This window comes from Petaurus breviceps, unplaced genomic scaffold (assembly GCF_028583685.1).
Source record: "Petaurus breviceps papuanus isolate PSGF00001 unplaced genomic scaffold, PetGlider_PUasm1.0 90630, whole genome shotgun sequence".
Lineage (NCBI taxonomy): Eukaryota > Metazoa > Chordata > Mammalia > Diprotodontia > Petauridae > Petaurus > Petaurus breviceps.
The window spans coordinates 3,950,611-3,972,402 of NW_027187291.1; the positions used below are offsets into that span (position 1 = coordinate 3,950,611).

The following is a 21,792-nucleotide window of genomic DNA, read 5'->3' on the forward strand; positions in this document are numbered from 1 at the left end:
GCCACACACTATGCCAAGTGCTGGGGTGACAAAAAGAGGCAAAACACAGTCTCTGTCTTCAAAGAGCTTACAGTCTAACAGGGGAGGCAACAAACCAATACATATAAACAAGCCATAGATAATAGGATAAACAGAAAATAATTAACAGGGGGAAGGACTTAAAGAAAAGGAGAACATGAGGCCTTGAGACCACATGTGGCCCTCTAAGTCCCCACGGGCAGCCCTTTGACTGCATCCAAAGTCTAAGGGCTACACTTGAGGACCTAGAGGGCCACAAGTGACCTTGAGGCCAAAGGGGTTTTTGGCTAGAATGTAAAGAAAGCCAGGGAATCAAAAGGTGGACATGAAAAGGAAGAATATTCCAGGTGTGGGGACCAGCCAAAGAAAATGCCAGGAGCTGGGAGACGGGATGTGTGTGCATGAAGAGCCTGAGGGATGGGAGGAGGGGATTGTCCTCTACAATCCTAGTGAAGGTTGGAGAGGGGAGAGTTTAGGAGAAAAGAAAATGATCCATTTTGGACCCAGCCATGTCAAGCACTCAGAGATGTAGCTCCATGCAGGTGAGGTCCCAAACCATAGCTGCAGTACCGACCCACCAACTACCAGCTTCTGCATGGGGCCTTTCCTATTACTTTGCATTTACTTCATATTTATCTTGTACTTATATATGTTTGCCCACCCTCTTCACCCCCAGAATGTCAGTTCCTTGAAGGCAGAGACTGTTTCTATGCACCTGGTATGTAGAAGGTGTTAATATACAGTTATCCCTTCCCCATTGCAACTTTCCCCATGGTGGTTTTGATATATTGAGGGTCAGCCTAAGAAATTAAACGGGAATTTGGGAGGAGTTTTCAGAAGTCACAGATGACACAGAAAAAGTTTAGAAACCCAGAAATGCATAAAATATGTATATAGTATTTTTACTTAACATTGACCTATGTATGACCAAATACTTAACCCAAAATTTACAATTAGGTACTGTAAACACCCCATAAAAGAAAAAGAAAAAAATCAGATTTCATATCTGGCATGAAGGAAAGGTCAAAAAATTTTACTCAAATTTTCCAGATCACAGGGACACTGCACCTCTAACCCTCAAGATGTGGAAGGGATAACTGTACATTTTTTGGATGAATAAATGAATGAATGATCTCTCTTGTCAGACTCCAACTACAAATTTCCAAGTGCTTCCTAGACATCTCAATCAACCTGTTCAATACAGAAATGAGCATCTTTCTCCTGATTTCTCTATTTCTTTTTTTTTGAGGGGGGAAAAGCAGGGCGAAGGGGTTAAGTGACTTGCCCAAGGTCACACAGCTAGTAAGTGTGTCAAGTGGGTCTGAGGCTGGATTTGAACTCATGTCCTCCTGACTCCAGGGTCAGTGTTCTCTTCACTGCACCACCTAGCTGATTTCTCTATTTCTGCCAACAATACCACCTTTCATTCAGTTATCCAGAATGGAAGCCTAGCTGTTATCTTGGACTATCCTCTTTCCTCTACTTCACAGTGATGCTCGATTAGTCTTACCTGTGCATAGTTGCTGATTGAGTTATTCCCCTGCTCAGAATCCTTTAATGCGCCCCCTCCAACCACCTCCTAGGTATCCCTCACCCCACTTACAGACACTGTCTTTTGTCTGTCTTTCTATCCCCAGCACTTAGCACAGTATCTGGAATATAGTAGACACTTAAATGTTTATTAGCTAAATCAAATTCAGACTCTTTAGGTTGGCATTTCCGGCCTTCCACAAGCTAGTCTCACTCTTTTAATACCTATTGTTGTAGTTTCCATTCCCTCTTCTATATTATAAACAACATAAAGGAAGGGAACATGTCTTACTGAGCTTTAAAAAGAAAAAAACAACAACTTTCCAGAAATGTTTCCAATATATTAGGTGCCTTAATAAATGACTATTGAAAGAATGAATGAAAATATTGGTAGGAATGGAATCAAAACCTTTGGGTGTGGATGCAAGGCATTAGAAGGGAAGAGATGGTCAAGCTAAAAGGACTAAGGGATATAAGAACAGTGTTTTGGGTATCCTGCCCACTGATCTTCAGGAAGGGGAGGGGAGATGAAAAGGGGAGATTAGGATGAAAAGGAAATGGTAGAAGGCCTAGGCCTCCTCTGAATCATGCCTCCTCCCCACCCCCACCCCCCCACACACTCACATACACACACACACACAACACACTCACACACACATACACACACTCCCATTTCCTGTTTCTCTATTGCTCATGTCCTGACCACCACCCCTTCCCAGGAGAGTAGTTGCCTTCTCCCCAGAGTCAGGATGGGGAGAAGTAATGGCAGCAGTGGAGATGAAGGTAATAAATGGACAAAGGCAAGAAAGGAAGTGGGAGGAAAGAACTTGGAGATGGGATGGGGGGTGTTGCTATGGGCCAGTCTGCAGTGCCTGGTACCTGGTTGTGATTCATGTTTCCTTCGTTTCTAATCAATGTCCCACTGAGTCAGTAAAAGTCAGTAAAAGGAATGGTATAATCTAAGAAGACTGCTTGGAGGAGGAGGTATACCATGAGGGTTTGAGGATTAGAAGACTGGTGAAGATGGCATTTGAGAAGGTTTGAGATAAATAAGGGAAAAACTGATTAGAAAAAAAACGTAGAAGAGATCTGGGAGGGAATTATAAAGGCACCATAAAGAACAAGGGTTCTCTGCCTTTTTCATGTGATGGGCCCTTTCTCAGAATAATGTTTTTAAATGCATCAAAGAAAAATTACAAAGTAAACTAATTAGATTGAAATAGAGTAATCAAAATATTTTTTAAAAACAAGTTTGTGTAAAAGTACAAGTAAGGGTAAAGTTAAATACAAGTAAGGGTAAAGGTAAACGAGTAAGGGTAAGAGTACCTGATTTAGAGCATTTACCCCCCAGTAATTCTGAAGTTATCTCCTTCCCACCTTAGTCCCCAGGGCTGGATAGGGAGGCTATGGGCAATAGAGTTGGGGAAGATTCTGTGATGCAGTCAGGAAGATCTGGGTTCAAATCTGGCCTCAGACTCTATGATTCTGGGCAAGTCACTTCACCCTGTTTGCCTCAGTTTTCTTATCTGTAAAATGAGCTGGAGAAGGAAATGACAAACCACTCCAGTATCTATGCCAAGAAAACCCTGAATGGGGTCATGAAGAGTCAGACAGAACTGAAAAAAAAAGGGGGGGGGCTCAATAACAACTGTTCATTCTATGGCTTAATCCCCAAGGCAAAAAGCCTAATCTTATCTGGCTGGGGCCAACTCTTATTGTAGGAGGCCATAGTTTGGTTGGCTGATTGCTAAGAAGTTTGGAGTTCCAACACCCACCCTTCTCCCAGAACCCAGAGTTTCTTACCTTACTCGACCCTTGGTGTTCCTTAGCACAGAAGCTGCAAAGCTCTGAGTCACACCCACCAAGCTGGTCCCATCCACTTCCACCAGGAGGTCATTCACTTGGATCCTAGGAAAAGAAGAAGGTTGAGAGAATTGGAGAAGCAATCAGGCTTCAGGTCCCCTGGTCAATTCCACTGGGCCCATCACCACCTAAGCCAGACTCCATTAGCCTAGTGATAGTTTTCCACCCCCCAGGGGAGGAGGAGGATCCCTGGAGAAGACCCCTGGAGCTGCCCAGAAGCAATTCCCTTCTCTATCAGCTTCTCTAAACATTGGCAGAAACATGCAGGAGTCTCCTGCCTTAGTTGCTGATTCAGTCTTACTCTCTCTCTCTGTCTCTCTCTGTCTCTCTCTGTCTCTGTCTCTCTCTGTCTCTGTCTCTGTCTCTCTGTCTCTGTCTCTGTCTCTCTCTCTCTCTGTCTCTCTCTCTCTCTCTCTCTCTCTCTCTGTCTCTCTCTCTCTCTCACACACACACACACACACTTTTTCAAGGCAGACAGACATACAGATACACAAAGACATGTTTTCCTACTCTAAGTCAAAACATACACAGGTATACAAAGATGTATGGTTTCCTAGACACAAACACAGATACACAAACTGGGCCACATTCACACAGACACCAACTCATGAAGACAACACAGATAAGGACGTAGGAAGCATGTGGGTGTGGCACAATGGGTAGAGCCACTGCATGCCTCCTCTTCTAAGTACTCCTTTTAAATTATACCATTCCTAGCACCTTCCTACCAACTCAGCAGGACCTAAGGTGAGGGAGGAATGAATCAAAGCTGGAGGAGAAGGGAAGCCTAGAGTCAAAGAGACCTGTGATAAAATCCTGCCTTAGACAATGTATGACCCTGGGCAAGTCACTTAATCTCTGCCTGCCTCAGTTTCCTCATCTGTCAAATGGGAATAACGATAGCAACCACTTCCTAGAGTTGTTGGGAGAATCAAATGAGATCATATTTGTAAAGTATTTTGCAAACTTTAAAGGGACGTACAAAGATTAGCTTCTGTGCTTGAATCACGCCTCCCCCCTGAACACACATACAATATAAAAAAAGCACATGAGTTTTTCTGTATCCATGTACACAAGGAAGGGTGATCCCCAGTGTTGTAGTGGGAGGAGAACAGAATTCAGTGCTCCTGAGGACCTGAGTTTGAATCCCACCTCTGGGACCTGTGTGACACAGGGCAAGCCATTTCATCTGTCAAACAGTTGTTCATTAACTGACTGAATGATTGATCTCTCTGGCTTTGGTTTCCTAATCTGGAAGTGGAATAGGTGAGAGGGTCCCTTCTGGCTCTAAAAGAATCATACAGCATACACACGCACACATATGACTTGTAGACACATGAAAATACAAGTCTGCATCTCTCCTTACCAAAAGATAGGTCTATGTTCACAAAGCAAGCACACAACACCCTTGTATATACGTATGATGACTCCTAACCAGCACTTGGCCCGGGATCTGGCTCACAGCAGGCATTTAATAACTGCTTGCTTCCTTCCTGCAGCTCCAATTGCTCCTTTCCCCCTTATTATCCCCACGAGAGGGTGACAGAGACCACGAGTGGCCCAGACTTGATGCACTGGAGGAAGTGGAGAGAGGAGTGGAAAGTAGAAAGAGACCTCCCCCACACCCTCCATCTTCCCTGGAACTCCAGTGATGTTCCTACAGGACCCCATATGGGAAACAGAGGAAACTAGTCCATTATAAACAGGTTTCTCCCACCCATGCGCATGCGTACAAACACCCAGAGATGTGCCTGGGCAGACACAGAGAACCAGAGAACCAGAAATTGGCATCTCTACATACACGCACTCAACTAGCCATAGCTAGGACTGGCCTGAAAGTGCTTGGAAAAGTCTCTAAAGCTGAATGGAAAGGTAAGGGATGAGTGTGGCTGTGGCCATCATTATCTCTGCTCTGGGAACTCAGACTAGGAAAAGAAACTCATGCCTTGACAAAGCTCAGAAGCTGCCCCAAACCAGTCTGGAGGCAGGAATGCAATTCTTAGAATAGCCTGTTCACACATATAAAATGCCACAACATACCTCTGTGAGTGCCTACACCATCTGTGTACACCCTTAGTGTTGTGGAGAATTTGGGGAGGTTGCTGTCACACACTATAGCAAATAGAGATTGGTAGTGGTGGTGGTCCATCTTTCTCAAAAAAGACCAATCACATCAGGAAGGGGATGTCTTGGACTTGCAAGTGAATTAGATTTAAGTGAGGCAGGGCTATGCAAAGTCATCAGCCTCACTCTTCCCTCCAGAATCATCAGAGTCCAGTGGCAAGATGACTGGTGATGACCCTGGATGTAGTGGGAGACCCTGGACTTTTTAAACTAAGGTCTTTCCCAGGTCTCAGCTTGTCTGAGACAATGCTCATCCAGTAATCAAAGGTTAGGTTAGAATTGAGGCAAAAGATGGCCTCGTTTGCTTTCATAAAAGAATCACTCTGGGAGGGGAAGACCCTCAGAGTTTCTGGCCAGAACAGAAACAATTGCTATTTACATTCACTCACAGCAAGTATAGACTGCATGCCCAATAGCAATTCACTAACACATTCCAGTACCCAGGTGAATATCTACTCAGTTCCTCTGAAAAGCTGCTACATAATTATGAAGACACATTTCAGATGGCACGAAAATATCAGACAAGATGCCTGCCTTCACACACTCACACACACAACTCTAGTGGTACCCACCACAAACCCATGCAACCCATTACATTCAACAACTCATGGGCATTTATTGTTCATGGAAACCACATCCCCCAAATTTAGTCTGTAGGCTCTTGCACACGTGCCCCTAAAACTCTTATACCCATCACTGCCACCATTCATTGACCTCAACCACCCATGGTGCTAACACTCCCTTTCTGGCCTGCTTCTCTTCCTGCCACTATCCTACTCTTCCTAATGGCATAAACCTCTTCATATCAAGGCTATGGGTTTGAGCCCCTTGTTAAGTAAGCCCTTTCTTTGTAAGACAGAGGCAGCTAGGTGCAATGGATAGAACACCCACCCTGGAGTCAGGAGGACCTGAATTCAAATCCAACCTCAGACACTTGACACTTACTAGCTGTGTAACCCTGGGCAAGTTACTCAACCCTGATTACCTCACCTGCCCCCAAAAAGACATTATGGTACAGTAGAAAGAGTATTAACTCCAAAGTTAGAGGATTTGAGCTCAAATCCATCTTTGACTTACCTACCTGCACGACCCTTCCCTCCCTTAACCTCCAATCCCTATCTATAAAATGATGAGCTGGATTAAATGACCTCCAATGCCCCTTTCAACTGGATGTCTATGACCTTATTAACCCCCACTGAGACAGTACAACTGGAGATTCCTAAGGAAAATTCTTCTACTCCCAAAACAGGTTTTAATTCTACCTATAAAGGAGATCAGGGAAAGTACCACATCAGCCCTCAGTACCCACTCTGGAAGAAGACAAGGGGTGGTGCTGATCCCATGAGAGTATCCAGTGCCATATGGGATGGGAAGGAAACAGTTACCTGCCATCACGGTGTGCAGCACCCCCCTCCGTCACTGTCTTGACGAAGATGCCCAGCTTCTCCAGGCCCATGTCGGCCCCAGCACCCATACCGATGATACTAATGCCCAGGCCTTCTGAGTCTGCAAAGGGGCAGATGGGAAGGGAGAGGTCAGTGCCATTCTGTAGGCTCTGGATTGGGGAGTAGGGAGGAGGATCAGAGATACCAGGTGAACACTTGGGAGGGGGACATACACTCAAGGTGCTCTGGGAAGGTGCTCAAAATATGTCTAGCAAGCAACAGGTAGACTAGGAGAGGAGGCCAGAAGACAGATAGCAATTTGATGGGATGGCACCGGGTTGGGAGCAAAGCATAAGGGAGGCTGGGGCATAGGACAGGGTTGGTAGTGGGCACATATGTAGAAGTCGCTGGTCAAGGGAGCTAGCCAGCTTGGGGAATGTGGAAGAGAAGAGCACCAATCTAACCATCCCTACCCTAAGTGCTAATTAACCCTCTTCCCATTCCCTGGGGCTCAACCTCACCTCAGGGAGCGCCCATTCTCATCTTAATCCTTATGCTCCCCCAGCCTTCGTAGAGTGGGATGCTTTTGTCCTTGTGAAACCCCTTCAATGCCAAGGAATGCCACTCATGCTTCTGATCACTTCCTGCCCCTCCCCCAACCTTCTCAAGGTCTGCAAAGCACTGTATATATGCTATCTCTTTTGATCCTCACAGCAGACCAGTAACATAGATGCTGTTATTATACCCATTGTACAGATGAGGAAACTGAGATAGACAGGAGGGGAAGTGACTTGCCCAGGGTCACAGAGCTAGGAAATGTCTGAGGCAGGATTTGATTTCAGATCTTCCTGATATGAAGGACTTTATGGAAAGCTATGGCAAACAGAGGAGCAGTTAGATTTGGTTAGCTGTAATGAGGCTCCAAAAAGAATGATGTACAGTTCTGAGGAAGGATTGGTGATAATATTTTGGCTATAGAGGGGACTAGACAATGGCATATACCCTGATGGTGACAGTTTGGGATCTGATGAGACTGTTAATTTGGGTGGGTTGCACTCTGATGGAGGCAAGGGTTGAAGACCTCATTCACCTGTGAATGGTTGTGATAGAGATTGGTATCAGCCCCACAGCTATGCAATGGTGAATCAACTGTTATTCAGTCTAACAAACATTTATTTAGTACCTGCTGTGTGCAAGGCATTGTGTTAAACACTGAAAATACAAAGACAAATTAAACCTTCCTGGCCTTTTAGGAGTTTCAATTCTATTGGAATGTAGATAGGGCAATGATAAGGTCCAAGCCACAGTGTGTTTTTGTGCTAGAGGATAGTTACAGTGTGTGGTTGTGACAGGGGTCCAGAAACAAGCAAAACCATGTGTGAGGGAGCTGAGGTGGTGCTTAGAGTAGATGGCCACCCACGAGGTGTGACTGAGGGACTTGAGAAGGCTTCCTTCTCATGAAGCCCTGAATAAAGAGAAGCCTCTCTGGGCTAAAGCCTGAAATGCCCCAGCTCATCCTTTTGGGTTCAGACATTCTATCAGGTTAAAATATAAATACCCTTGGGAGGGAGCATAATTGGTAAGTCCTAAGGAGAGTAAGTTTCCATCAGTCATTTACACTTTAATATGTGTACCTCCCTTCCTTCCTTTTTCCTTGCTTCTTTCCTTCTTTCTTCCCTATCTCCCTTCCCCCTTTCCTTCCTTCTTTCCTTTTCTTCTTTCCTTTCTTTATCTTTTTCTTCCTTTCTCTTTTTATTTTCTTCCTTCCCTCCCTTCCTGTTTTCTTTCTTCCTTCCTTCCTTCTCTCCCTCCCTTCTTTTTTCCTTGTGTTTAGGGGAGAACTGAAAAATTGTTTTATCACATCCTTTCTAAGTGAGTGTTCCCAAAGAGTAGGTTTTCATAGGGAGAAGATAAGAAGGAGAATAGGTCTAGGGGACAACAGAAAAGCAGGCCTCAGACAAAGTGCTACAATGTAGAGAGGAGGGGTACACCACCAAACCACAAGAGGTGAGGGGGATACTGCTTCTTGTGACCTTGTTCTATGTTGGCCCTGAGTCATGGAACATATGGGGTAAGACTGGGTGGTGGGAAGACAGGAATGAAAAAGGAGGATCATGGGTGACCGAGTGTGGGGGCCAGTCAGCAAGCAGATCAGTAAAGTAGGGCTGGGGGAGAGAAAGACTCAGAGCCTGGGAAGGAGAAGAACACCCCCAAGCTCCCACCTCACCCTTGTCCAGCTCCACAGGGAATAGTTCCAGTCTCTCCACCCGCTTCTCCAGCTCATATTCAGCTGAAGCTGCCATGGGATCCACATCCTCATTTCGACGATCATAGTCCTCATTGGAGTATGTGCTGAACACCTAGGTATAGGAAAGAGGAAGGTTGGATGGGACAGGGAAGGAGTGATGGGGCTGGAGGAGGATGAAAGCTTGGCCCAGGGAAAGACAGGGTGGTGACCAAGGCTGAGGCAGCAAGTCTCCTCCTCCTCTTCTCTCTGGGTACACTTTCCTCAGGCCCTACCTGTGAAGACTTGGGCAAATCCCTTGGCCTCTCTGGACCTCATTTCTCACTCTGTCAAGTGATGAAGGTTAACTACATGGTCTCTAGATCTAATGAGCAATGAAAAGATAAGCCAGAGATTGAAAACCAGCCAGACCCAGAAAGCTAGTAACAGAGAAAAACCCAGAGACAGAGATAAGAGAGAAAATCAGATAGGATGGAAAATGAAGAAGAAATAAAAGGGCAAGGAAAAAGGGGGGGGAGAGGAGAAAAAGGATGGGAAAACACAAGAGAAAAATAGAGATGAGTGTGGAGGGAGCCAGATGGGGAGAAAGAGGAGGGGATTGGGTGTGAGACGGGGGGGGAGGGGGAGGAGGGGAGGGAGAGAAGAGCAGGAAAGAAATGGATAAAGAAAAGGAAACACAACAGGAGACAAAAGCCAGAGAGGACACAGAAGAATACTGTGTCTGCCTGTAACCTGATTTCTTCAGGATGGGGAGAAGATGTCAGGGGGAGGGGAGGCAAAAGGGAAAAATTCCAGTCTTTCTCTCCCCCCGACTTTCTCCTTTAGCAAGAAGGGCTTTTCTTCATGTGATCATAGTGGCCCACACTTTCTCTAGTTGCACTCTCCAGTGCCCACATATCAGGTCACTGAATTGAGATTGTCCTCATTTGAGACTGAAAAAAGAAAAACAACCCCCCCAAAAGAAGAAACTCCTAAGAGAACACGAATTTTCTTTTGGCACCTCCCACAGGGATCTCTTCCACTAGGAGAGAAAGACATTCAATATCCTCCCCATTCCTCACCCCATCTCCCTGCATACCTATAACCAGCTTCACCAGCCGTGCCCATGGGCATGACTAGGGAGTGAACCCTGAGCTCCTTTAGTCTCACTAGGGCACCTTGTGCCCAATGGGTCATGCCACCTGAGGCTCTGTAAAGAAGGCCTGATTGAAAGCACTGGGGCCAATGGCACTGTCCTGACTTAAGAGAAGCTTTGACGAATCTGGGGCCAGCCTCTCCAAAGGGCGGGCATCCTCTCTGCTCCCAGAAGATATAACAGATGCAGAGCAGGGACAGTGTCCTTAAGGGTTCTCAGCACTGCAAACACCAGTCCCTTGCAGGGCCTGTTCTGTGAAAAGGTGCTTGTCTTTGGGCCTGAGGTGTGGTGTATGTGTGGGTGTGCACAGTGGCAGATTAATAAGGATCATTTTGGGCATGGTGGCATTTTCATGCTTCAATGCTTCTAACGACAGGTTGGCACCATTCAGTGCCAAGCGGGGGCGAGGGGTGGGAGGTGGGGGGACTGAGGCCATCTGACAGCCTGGGCTAGTGGGAGGGGAGCCCTAGCTTCTCTTACCCCCCCCATGCCCCACAGAAAGCATCTCACCTTCACTCTAATGCCAGGACCAGGGCAATATCATTTCTCTGCTTAGTGGAATGAGGGCAGTATAGATACCCCTGAGTCCTCTGCTCTGCTTTGGCCCCAGTCTTCCATCCAACTGTGAGTTGGGGAATGGAGACAAAGAGTCACGGAATGTTAGAGCCAGCAGGGACCTTTAGAACAAAGAATCTCCAAGCCAGCCCATCCAGTGCAACCTTCTCATTTTACAGAAGAGGAAACTGAGGTCTGAAGAGGGGACAGAATTGGGTAGCTAGTGACAAAGCTGGAACCAGAACCCAGGTGATTTGGGCAGATTAACCTCTGGGGACCAGCTATGGGTGGGGACGATTTAAATTGATCTGTGCATATCTTTCCATTCTTATCTTCTCACTTCCCCAAACTCCCCAACAGAAACTGTTACCTGTCACCAACTGGGTTTACTCACTGTCCCCTTCCCCTCCACCCAAGTAATAATAATAACTAACATTTATATGATACCATCAAGATTTTAAAAGTGTTTTTTTATCCCAATTGGTGCTCACAACAACCCTGTGAAGTAGGATTTATTATTAGGCCCATTTCTCAGATGAGACAATGAAAGTTCAGGGTGATTTGCCCAGGGTCACACAAGCTATCAAGAGTCAGAAGCAGGATTTGAACTCAGGTGTTGCTGGTAGCCAACTGGTGAGTTATTCATTACACCTCAGTCTCTCAAATTCAGCTCTGTGCCTTTGCTCACATCCAAACCACCCAAGCCAGGCCCTTCCTTCTCCTCTCTATCCTATCAAAATCCTAACCAAACTTTGAAGGCTCAACTACAAATTCACTATCTCTCTGAAGCCTTCTCAGCTCACCTAAGCCCACAGGGATCTCTCCCTCCTCTGAATCCTACACCACTCATTGTCTGCACCTCACACTCTGGCAAGCACTTATCATACAGCTGCCTTGTCAAGTTAGCTATCTTCCCATGGGGTGTGTGTGTCTTATCTCTCCAATGAGATGAGTTGGAATCTTATGTTTCTCTCTAGGCCCCAGAGGGGTCTGGTACAACTACACAGCCATCCAAGCCAGGTAAATGCTTGTTGACTGATCTCACCCCCACCCTTCTTCAGAAGCATTAGTTTATGGGTCTTAGAGTTTTGGGGTCCCAGATGTCAAAGGGTTATCAAAGTCCCTGGAGAACGGGCTGGGGGGTAGATCCCCAACATCACAGTTTCAGGTGGAAGAGCAAGAAATCCTTCCGAAGGTCACAAGTCGTAGAACATAAGTCCTTTACACCTCACACTTATACAAGTCTTTAACCTAAGGCCTCAATTATAGAGTCATGTTTTCTAAAGGTCAAGGTTAAAAGTCTATTAACCTCTCAAAATCATGGGTCTCAAGGGGCTCTTGCCATACATTTTCTGGGGGCCAAAAAATACTGGAGCAGGACCTAGAGAAACAAGGCCAAACAATTCCTGATAGCTTCACCTGGGGTGGGGGGGGGCGGCCTTTTCAACAGGTCAGAAGACTCAATCTCTTACCTTCTCCTCTCCCCTCTCCCTACCAAGGTTTGATCTCCTCCCTACACCCTGAAAAAAGGACAACATGGTATAATGGAAGAACAATTAAAAGGTTTGGGTATTAGACTTGCCTCTGTCATTGTCTGTGTGACCTTGGACAAGTCATTTTCCTTCAACTGATCTTGTTTCCTCCTCTGTGAAAAGAAGGAATTGAACTAGAGTGATCTGTTTCTAAGGTCCCCTTCTCAGTTCTGACATTTGATGATCAATGGCTTCATCTGATTGGGGGAGATTCAGCTGGTGTAAAGACCATCAGAGCCTGGACCCTTTGCTCCCATTATCCAGGGGTATGACACAGGTTCTGATTATATGTGAGGTGTGTGACCACCCACTTTTAACTCTTCCCATTTGAGTCTGTCTGGAAGGGGAGAGCCCAGGGACTGGGGAAGGGAAATTTTGCCTCTCCCAGTCCCTAGGGAAGAAAGGGCTGGTCTTTGGCCCTGAGGTTGTTATGGAAATGATAAACAAACAGATTTTGGGGGGGAGAATGGAATGCTAGCCCCTCATGCCAGTCTAGGAGGGGGAGGGATAGGGAAGGGAAGGCCAGGCCCAAAAGTTACCCAAGCCAGATTCTGGGCTAGATCTGGGGGAGGGATTTCAAAGCCATGGAGGAAAGGAAGCTGCAGAAAAGCTTCGGTTGCAATCGTCTGTGCTAGGGCCAGACCTGGGACTTAGTTCTTGCCAACACCTCTCCTCCTCTGTCTCTCTGTGTACACACACACACACACACACACACACACACACACTCCTGCCTCAATACACTTTTCATTCTCATCTATAAGTATTTATTAGGATTAGGCATGGTAGTGAGCATATGGGGAGGGGGGGAACTAGGACTTAGAGGAATCTTAATGGAGAAGCAGTTCAAGGCATCCAAACTCCCTCCCCCCTACCTCCTTGTCACTGTTACTGAAGGAGTGTGGAAAGAGCCTGATAGCCTCAATTTTATCCTCCATAAAATAAAAGGGTAGGACTAAGTAATCTTTATGATCACTTTTTCTAGCTCTAACATCCTATTCTGTTATGGGGTAAAGGGTCATTGTGATCTCACAAATGGAATCTACTGCCAGGGTAGGTTCTTTGAGCCTTGGAGCATCTGGCCCTTTAAATGATTATAAAGAAGGAGGGGGCCTGAATCAGACCCCCTCCCTTTCTGAATTATCTCCATTTCCCCATTCCTTTTTTCTTGATATCCCCAGGGGGCCTCATTCCTAGCAAGTCAAGAAGGCCTCCTTTCCAGCCCCTCCAGCACCCTTCCAGAGACAGACCTTAAGCTCCTCACCCTGGAGATGTCTCAATCCATCTTGGCTAACACCTCTATGGAAAAACTTCAGGAGCTCCAATGGGGGGGGGGGGAAGAAGAAAGTCCCCAGACTCTTATCACCTCCCTACCACCCCAGGAGTCAAGTGATCACACTCCCTTTGCAACTTCCCCCTTTCACTTCTGCAAAGTTGAAATGGGGGAAATGCTGATTTAGATAGGACTGGGGAAGGCGATCCTTCTTTCTGCCCCCCCCCTTTGGGGGAGGGGGAGGAGGACAACGATCTCTCAAGTCTGTTCCATCTGCCTTGGTTTTGTGTGCTCTCTCCCTTAAGTTTAGAGTCTTCTCTAAGGGAGCTCTCAGGCTGCTACCCTCTTCTCATCCCCATTCCCCAACTATCCTACTGTCTGCCTCCAGGCTCCCTGAATGAAGGGATTTCTGGGAATGGGAAAAATAATCTGGCATTATCAAGGGCAGGGCATAGATTGACGGCCCTAGGCAACTGTGTGGGTGAGCAGGAAAGGGAGAGTCACCTCCTCTTCCTTCTTCCCCACCTTCTCCCTCTGACACATAGTTGGAGGTGGGGGAGGAAGGGAAGAGTAGGCCAGCACGCCTAAGGGGACCTGAAGGATGGCTAACTGTAGATACCCTGACGGCCACCCACGCTGGAGGGGGGAGCAGGAGATGTAGGGCATGGGGAGGGGGACTGGTGCAATGCTAGCCTGGTGCCTGCCTTTACTCCGACACAGGGCACAGCTTCTTGAGGGAGACTCTGAGCTTTATTTTATCCCGTATAAATAGTTCTAACCAAGCAATACCCCCTCCCAAATATAATCACTTCTGGGTCAGGGCTGCAGGGAATAGCTGGGAGGGGGCAGGGTTCCCACCAATGAGGGAGCTGACTCAACGTGCCAACCTCAGCTTGCAGGGCGGAGGCGGGCAGAGCGCACATGGCAGGGGGTTGGGGGGGGGGGAGTGGGTGCCAAGGGACCTCACTTACTTGGATGGGTGCAGTGCTGAAATGGATCTTCCGGCTGGGGACCGGCTCCTCCTCCTCCGAGAGCCCTGGGATCTCTACACACCCCGATTCTGGCTCGTAGGGGGGCTCTCCATCTTCCTCCTCCTCGTCGTCCTCTTCCTCCTCCTCCTCCAGTCCACTACCCCCAGAGTCCTCCCCAAGCCCACTATAGGCGCTCACGTCCACTAAGTCAGCTTCGGAGAAGTCCTCTCTCTTGGACTCATCCCCTTCCTCCGGGGCCACGTCGGGCACCCGGCTTCCCCCTGAGACCCCTACTCCCCTCTCTACGTCCCCTTCATCCTCTGGGGCAGCTTGAGCTCTCTGCTCTTCTGGGAGTTCGGCGGGGACCGCTACAGCCACGGCCCCGTTCTCTAGGGCCGCATGAACGGTCACCTCAGCCTGGATCACTTCTCCAGCTGCTGCCTCGGCCTCTGATTCCCCACTCTCCTCCACCTCCACCGGTTTAATCTTGCGCACCTCCCGGGGTTTGGGGGGCGGGCGGACCGGTGCCGAGCTAGGTAGTGGCTGCTGGGGCTGCGCCTGCTGTTGCGACTGACCTCCAGGGCCCCGCTCCTTCTCGGAGGGCCCATCACCCGATGGGGCGGGAGGCGTAGGCAGGAAAGCCCGAGACCTCTTGCTGACCAGCTTGGAGTTGAGCGGCGGGGCCCCAGGTCCCCGGTGGGGGCCAGACCTTAAGTCCGCCTTCTCGAAGACAGCGCTCAGCTGGCTGACGGTCGGGGACACCGCGTCGGTGTCCAGCTTGTCCAGAGCCTCGGTGCTGCCGTTGAAGCGCACCACCACGTCCAGCTTCCGGTCCTGCAGGCTGGCCCGCTCCTGTCTCAGGAGCCGCCGGGTGGCGGCTTCCTTGTCGCTTCCCGGCCCGGCCGCCGCCCCGGCGGGGCTGCGCTCGAACAACTTCCTTGTCTCCTGCAGCCTAGACAGAGGCTGGGGAGGCAGCGCTGGTTGGGGAGGCTGCGCCGGCTTGGAGTCGAAGCGGCTCACCCTCTCGGACACGCTGGTGCCCAGCTTAAGCAGCGCGCTGTGGTCCACGTTCTCGTTGAGGCTGCTGGCCCGGGGCAGGGAGAGGCGCACCGAGCGCTCAGGCACCCGAGGAGGGGGCTCCGGGGGTCCGGTTCCCCCCGCACCGCTGCTCCCCTCTCCCCAGCCGCCGGGAGGCCCAGCAGTCCCCATCTGGAGGAACATGCTCTTGATCCGGTGGACGTTGGAGCCATATTTCTTGTGATGGGGAACCTTCGGGGCCTCGTCTGCCCCCGGGGTATCGGAGGGAGCTTTCAGGGCCTGGATACCAGCCTCATAGGCGCTTCGGTGAGGGGAAGCGCTCCGAAGAGGGCCCCCGGGGCCGCGCGGCTCCGTCTTCATCATGGTGGGGGGAGCCGGGTTTGCATCCCCCCTTTCTCTGCCCCTCCTCCGAACAAGGGACCGGCTACCGTCCGGATCCCCTCCCCCCCAAAAACCCTCCTAGGGGCTCGCACGAATCTGACCCCCCCAAACAAGCGACTGACCACAGTCGGAGCCCCCCCCCTCCCCACCCCTCCCCCCGAACAAGCAGCTGGCGGAATCCGGTTCACATTGTAGGCGGCGGTGTCATCGAGAGACAGGCAAGCAGGCAGTCAGTCCATCCCCCACCCGGGATGGCAGATTCGGATCTCTGGGGGCCGAGGGACCCCGGGAGCCATGGTCCTGCCTCGTAGCTCTTCGAGATTCCTATGCTGCTGTCACTGTTCTCTCACACAGCCCCAGCTCGGTCCAGGCTCAGCTCCCCCTCTGTTCCGGCCTGCCTGCCCGTGTGCCTGCTTCCCTCCCCCCCAACTCCCCTTTTCCTCGGTCTTTCTCTCCCTCTGCCACAGCCGCTGCTGCCTGAGAACTGAGCCGGTGCCCTTCTCTTAGCGGCCGCTGGGGGACGGGTCCTTCTGGGTCCTAAAGCGACAGGGGTTTCCGGGGACCTGGGCCCCACAGCCTCCCCCTCGCAGTGGAACCCTCTCTCCGGGCTTCGAGAGCCAGTCACTAGTGGACCCGCCCCTTAGGCCCCCACAACCAACACACCAATCAACGGCAAGCCTGTCCATTTCCATCTGTTATTCCAATCCAGAGACCTGAACACAGCTGCTTCACTTCACCCCTTAAGGAAAGGGGGCACACTCTTCAACTGCTTCTTTGCAACTCCCCCCAAACTCAGTACCTGGGTAGGAGATGAGTAGGTCAGAAGGACCTGCTTTTAGGGAGTGCCCCTATGCGTCCAGCTCTGGGGTGGTATTGGAGAGAGGCGGAATAACCAAGAAAACGAGATCCAATCCGTCTGGATCTGGTTGGAGGGGAAAATTCCACAGACCGCCACTCTGACCTTTCAGGAGGCTGAAAAGTGGGATTGAATGGGGTCCCGGTCCTTCTCCTTGATCCTTGGAGCTCCTGGGATGGGCGTTTCTCCAACAGACATAACAGGTTCTTGGAGGTGAGGCCAAAAGGTCCCTAGAGATCGAATTTTCTCTCCCTCCCCGCCTCCCCACAGCCTCCTTATGATATCGTTTACTTTTGCCTTTAGAATAGTTGCTCCTAGGCGCTGGGCAAGGATTTAACCCTCCACCCCACCCCATCCTTGTCTCTATCTCCACACCATGTCCACAGAAGCAGGAAGAATTGAGGTCCTTCTTTGAGAGTAGCCTGGGGGACCCAAACCCTGGCAGTATTTAGAAGATGCTTCAGTGATACCCCAACCCTAAAAGCTCTGATCAATTGAGTGAATTTCTCCACCTCATCCCAGAAAACCTGTTCCCTCTGCCTCATTTTTCCCAGAGCCTAAAAATGGGGTATACGGAGGACCCTAGGACCCAGAAGACAACTAAAGCACAAAGCCTCCCCCCACTCGAGACTGCTTCCTGCATCTCTAGCCTTCCTGCCGCCCTCCTTCCCCTCCCTCCTTCTCCGCCCCCCTTTCCCTTCTTCCCATCCTCCTCCTCCCCCTCCGCACTTCCCACACTCAGGCAGCTGGCCCTGTCCTCCTGGAGAGAAGTGGGGTAGTGGAGTCATCCCAGGGACGGAGGACCCTCCAGTCCCTAAGGAGAAGCTGATTGGGTTGGGGTTGTCTAGGACCCTGGGATCTAGATAACCTGATCTTTGGAGATGAGGATGAGGAAAGGGTCTGGGAACCCCAGCACAGAAGCAGTCTACAGGGCCGTAGCTAAAGGGCATTTGGGGAAAAGCTAGTAGTAACTGAGCTCCAGACTGGAAGGAGACCCTAGAAAATCTTGCCTCCTGCTTCCACTCGAACCCAGCCTAGCCTAGCTAATCCTGGGAGACAGTTCCCCGGCTCCCCGAGAAAGGAGGTCCTCAGTGACACTGACTAGACAGAGAGGGATTAACTGGGGACACTTCTGTTCCTCCCGTGTGGGAGGAACCATATGGTAGAATGTCAGCACTGAAAGGTACCTCACAGATCTTAAGACCACAGATTCACTTGCTAGCTTTAGAACTCGGCCACATCACTTGACCGCTGATCCTGTTTTCTCATCTGTATAATGACAATAATATTTTCATTGACTCCTCTTGGGGCTGTTACTACTACTACATTGGCTTGTTGTGAAGAAAACACTTAAGTATGTAGCAACAGGAACAATAATCAGAACAACAATAATAGTAATAATGATGGTGATAATGATAGGTTTGGATCTGGGAGACATCTTAAAGGTGATCTAATCCAATACCCATCTCTTAAAAAAAAAAGATAAGGAAACTAGGGCCCCAAAGAGGGAGACTGATTGATCCAAGAGAACATTGCTAGCAAGGGAATATATTCACAGGGTCCCTTTCAGCTCTGACATTCAATTAACAACCCTACTCCCCCAACAATGGGCAAAAAATAGGTCACTTCTGACCAGGCTAGGATTTAAACCCTGATCCTCTGACTTCAAAACCAGTGTCCTTTCCATTTGTTATCGTGGAGTCTTTTTGGTTCTCTCTGACTCTCCATGATCCCATTTTTTTTTTATGGGGTGGGAAGTTTCTTGGCAGAGAAACTAGAGTGGTTTGCCATTTCCTTCTCCAGTTCACTTTTTTCCTTTACAGATAAGGAAGTGAGGCAAACAGGGTTAAGTGACTTGTCCAGGGTCACATAGCTAGTAAGTATCTGAAGCTGAATTTGAACTTGGAAGATGAGTCTTCCTGATTCCAAGCCTAGTAGTCTATCCACTGTGCCCCCCTAGCTGTCCTGTCCTTTCCATTATACCACTGTTTTTCTTCGGAAAAGAATAGAGAGAAAGCTTTGGACCCTGGCTCTTCTTGTAGCTTGGCCATTTCTAAATCCTAAAATCAGGATTTGGGGCAAAGTTGGAGAAACCTTTAATAGGACCTACTTGAAGGCCTACCATTTCAGGGTATGGGGTTGAACAGAACCTTTTATACTCTTGTATGGACTGGAGTTCTCTGCTCACCACCTCTGATACCCAGAAGGGTCAATCATCTTAAATGCCTAAGGAGCTCTTCCAGCTGCTTCTGGCTAGATGGGGAAACTGATGCTCAAGGCCTTCAAGGGAGATAGACAATAGTAAAGGCAAGTTGCTAGTTTCCCCTAGCCTCCAAAGCCAATATCTCTCCTTCCCACCCTTTTCTCTTAACTAGAGCTCAAATATGGTGCTGAATTACCAGGATGTCTAACCTGTGGTATTTTGGGGGCAAAGCCAATTTAAGTGCTTCAGGTTCTGGGATGAGGTAGAGATGTAAATCCCTAAGATACTGGCCAAATGAAGTCCCAAGTGGACCTGAGCAAAATTAATAAGAATTATTATTTAATGGGCCTTTGGTTTGTTGGGCTGCTTCCCTCCCCCTTCCTGCCCATTGCATTCACAATTCCAGAAGAAGCTTTTAGGGAGATCTAAGTGCTTTGCAATCACTTCTTCCCTAGAGTTGAGAAGGAGACTGGGTGGGGCAGGAACTTCTAGAGGGTGGTAATGGGAAAGCTAGAGGTCACCTCATCCCATCCCCTTCTTCAGATCCAGACCTAAATTCTGACAGTCCTTTCCCCCAGGCAAAGATTGCTCCCCCCACCCCCAGATTCCCCTCATCCCCTTTGGGTGAGACATTTATTGCCAGGGTTTCTTGGTCTAGTTAGGAAATTATTAATGTCCAAACCATTGCTTTTGCTGCAGTATCAAGCCATTTCTGTTTGTTCAGCCTGCAGAGAAACAGTGCACCATTATTTCTTGCCAATGCTTCTTATTGTCACCTAATCTGTCCTTAAGGAGGCAGCTAGGTGGCTCAGTGGATAGAGTGTCAGGCCTGGAGTCAGGAAGACCTGAGTTCAGATCTGGCCTCAGACACGTGCTAGCTATGTGACCCTGAGCAAGTCACATAGGTTAAGACCTGTTTCCCTTAATTCACTGGAGAAGGAAATGACAAACCCCTCTAGTATCTTTGCTAAGAGATACTGTGAGGAGTTGCATGTGATTGAACAAGTAGTTGTTGAATTAATTGATAAATCTGTCCTTTATCTTCCCTGAAAAATTTGGTTCCAAAGCACACTTTTCTCCCATTTACTTTGGTAAAGAAGATTTGGGTGGTTGTCTTCATTTTACAGATGGAGAAGCTAAGAAGGAAAGATGAAGGTGAAAGCAGAGAGTCCTCATAGACGACTCACTCGGTACTTTGAAGATCTACACCCATCAGCAATGAGCAGTGTGACTCAGGCTGGTAAGATGGGGTGGGAGTGGAAGAAACTTCTCCAGTTGGAGAACACAGCAGTGATCACACTGAGCCTTCAAGTATTTTTGTTCAGTTGCTTTTTAGTCACTGTGTCTGACTCTTTGTGATCACATTTGGGGTTTTCTTATCAAAGATCATAGAGTGGTTTACCGTTTCCTTCTCCAGCTCATTTAGAGATGAGGAAACTGAGGCAAATAAGGTTAAGTGACTTGCCCAGGGTCACACAGAAATATCTGAGATGGGATTTGAACTCAGGTCCTCCTGGTTCCAGGTCCAGCACTGCATCCACTTTGCCACTTAGCTGCCCTCTTCTTAAGTATGACCATGAAGAAAAGACTACTAGGGGCGCAGAACCTGCAGCCTCAAGGCCCCATGTGGCCCTCTAAGTCCTCAAGTGTGGCCCTTTGATTGAATCCAGAGGTGGCCAGGCTCATTTCAAGGATTCCCTCTCCTCTACCCATAAATACACCCATAAACACACACACACACACACACACACACACGTGCTAACATCCTTTGACTTTCCCTCTTTTCATTCTGCTAATCCTTAACCTTGGATAACCCCAACCATCAGCCTTCTGTCACCCTGCTCTAAGTCACCTGTCTGATTCCTATGGGGATTTCTCTTCCTTTTTCTTACACACTAAGGACATTTCTCCTTCTGTCCTTCTCCTTTTTCTCCCTAAAACCTTCTCTTGTCCATCTCATCCATTTTCCTGACTTTAGCCATCATTTCTCTAAGGAGGATGCCCAAATCTCTCTCCCTAGTCCTGATCTCTTTGAGCTCCAGTTCAGTGAGATGTTGGAACTAACTTATACAAGCTCCTGAGAACCAACTATTCAATTTTCTTTTCTTTTTTGTAGAAGGATTATAGAAGATGATAAGTCTTATTACCTTATTTAAAACATGAGAATTAGAGGGGGGAAAGTTTTTCTTTTTTTGTTTTGTTTTGTTATTTTATTTATTTGTTTTTAGTTTCCAACATTTACTTCTATAAGATTTTGAGTTCTTAATTTTCTCCCCCTCCCTGTGCTCCCCCCCCCAAGATGGAATGCAATCTGACATAGGCTATACATGTACAATCATATTAAACATATTTCCACATTAGTTATGTTGTAAAGAATTAGAACCAAAAGGAAAAACCATGGGAAAGAAGAAACAAGAGAGAGAGGGAGAGAGAGAGAGAGAATAGTATGCTTCGATCTGCATTTCGACTCCATAGTTCTTTCTCTGGATGTGGACAGCATTTTCTATCATGAGTCTTTTGGAGTTGTCTTAGATCCTTGCAGTGCTGAGAAGAATTAAGTCTATCAAAGTTGGTCAACTATTCAGTTTTCAATGTACAAATTTAGACCTTGGAAATCAGAAAAGGATAGAAATCAGGATTTGATTATTTTTTTGTTATCTTGACTTGAGAAAGTGATGGAGAAAAC

General features: G+C 48.2%; 1 protein-coding gene across 1 annotated transcript in view; it reads right to left on the reverse strand.

Annotated features, from left to right (window-relative positions):
• The window catches only part of PPP1R9B (protein phosphatase 1 regulatory subunit 9B), a 52,476-nt gene extending 36,286 nt beyond the window's left edge, over window positions 1–16,190 (reverse strand). The window contains exons 1-4 of the mRNA XM_069064457.1: window positions 14,629–16,190; window positions 9,148–9,280; window positions 6,921–7,041; window positions 3,352–3,456 (exon numbers count right to left, since the gene is read on the reverse strand). Of these exons, the coding sequence (XP_068920558.1) occupies window positions 3,352–3,456; window positions 6,921–7,041; window positions 9,148–9,280; window positions 14,629–16,029 (1,760 nt within the window). The 5' untranslated portion in view covers window positions 16,030–16,190. The remainder of the gene's footprint in view (window positions 1–3,351; window positions 3,457–6,920; window positions 7,042–9,147; window positions 9,281–14,628) is intronic.
• Between the last annotated feature and the right edge of the window lie 5,602 nt (window positions 16,191–21,792).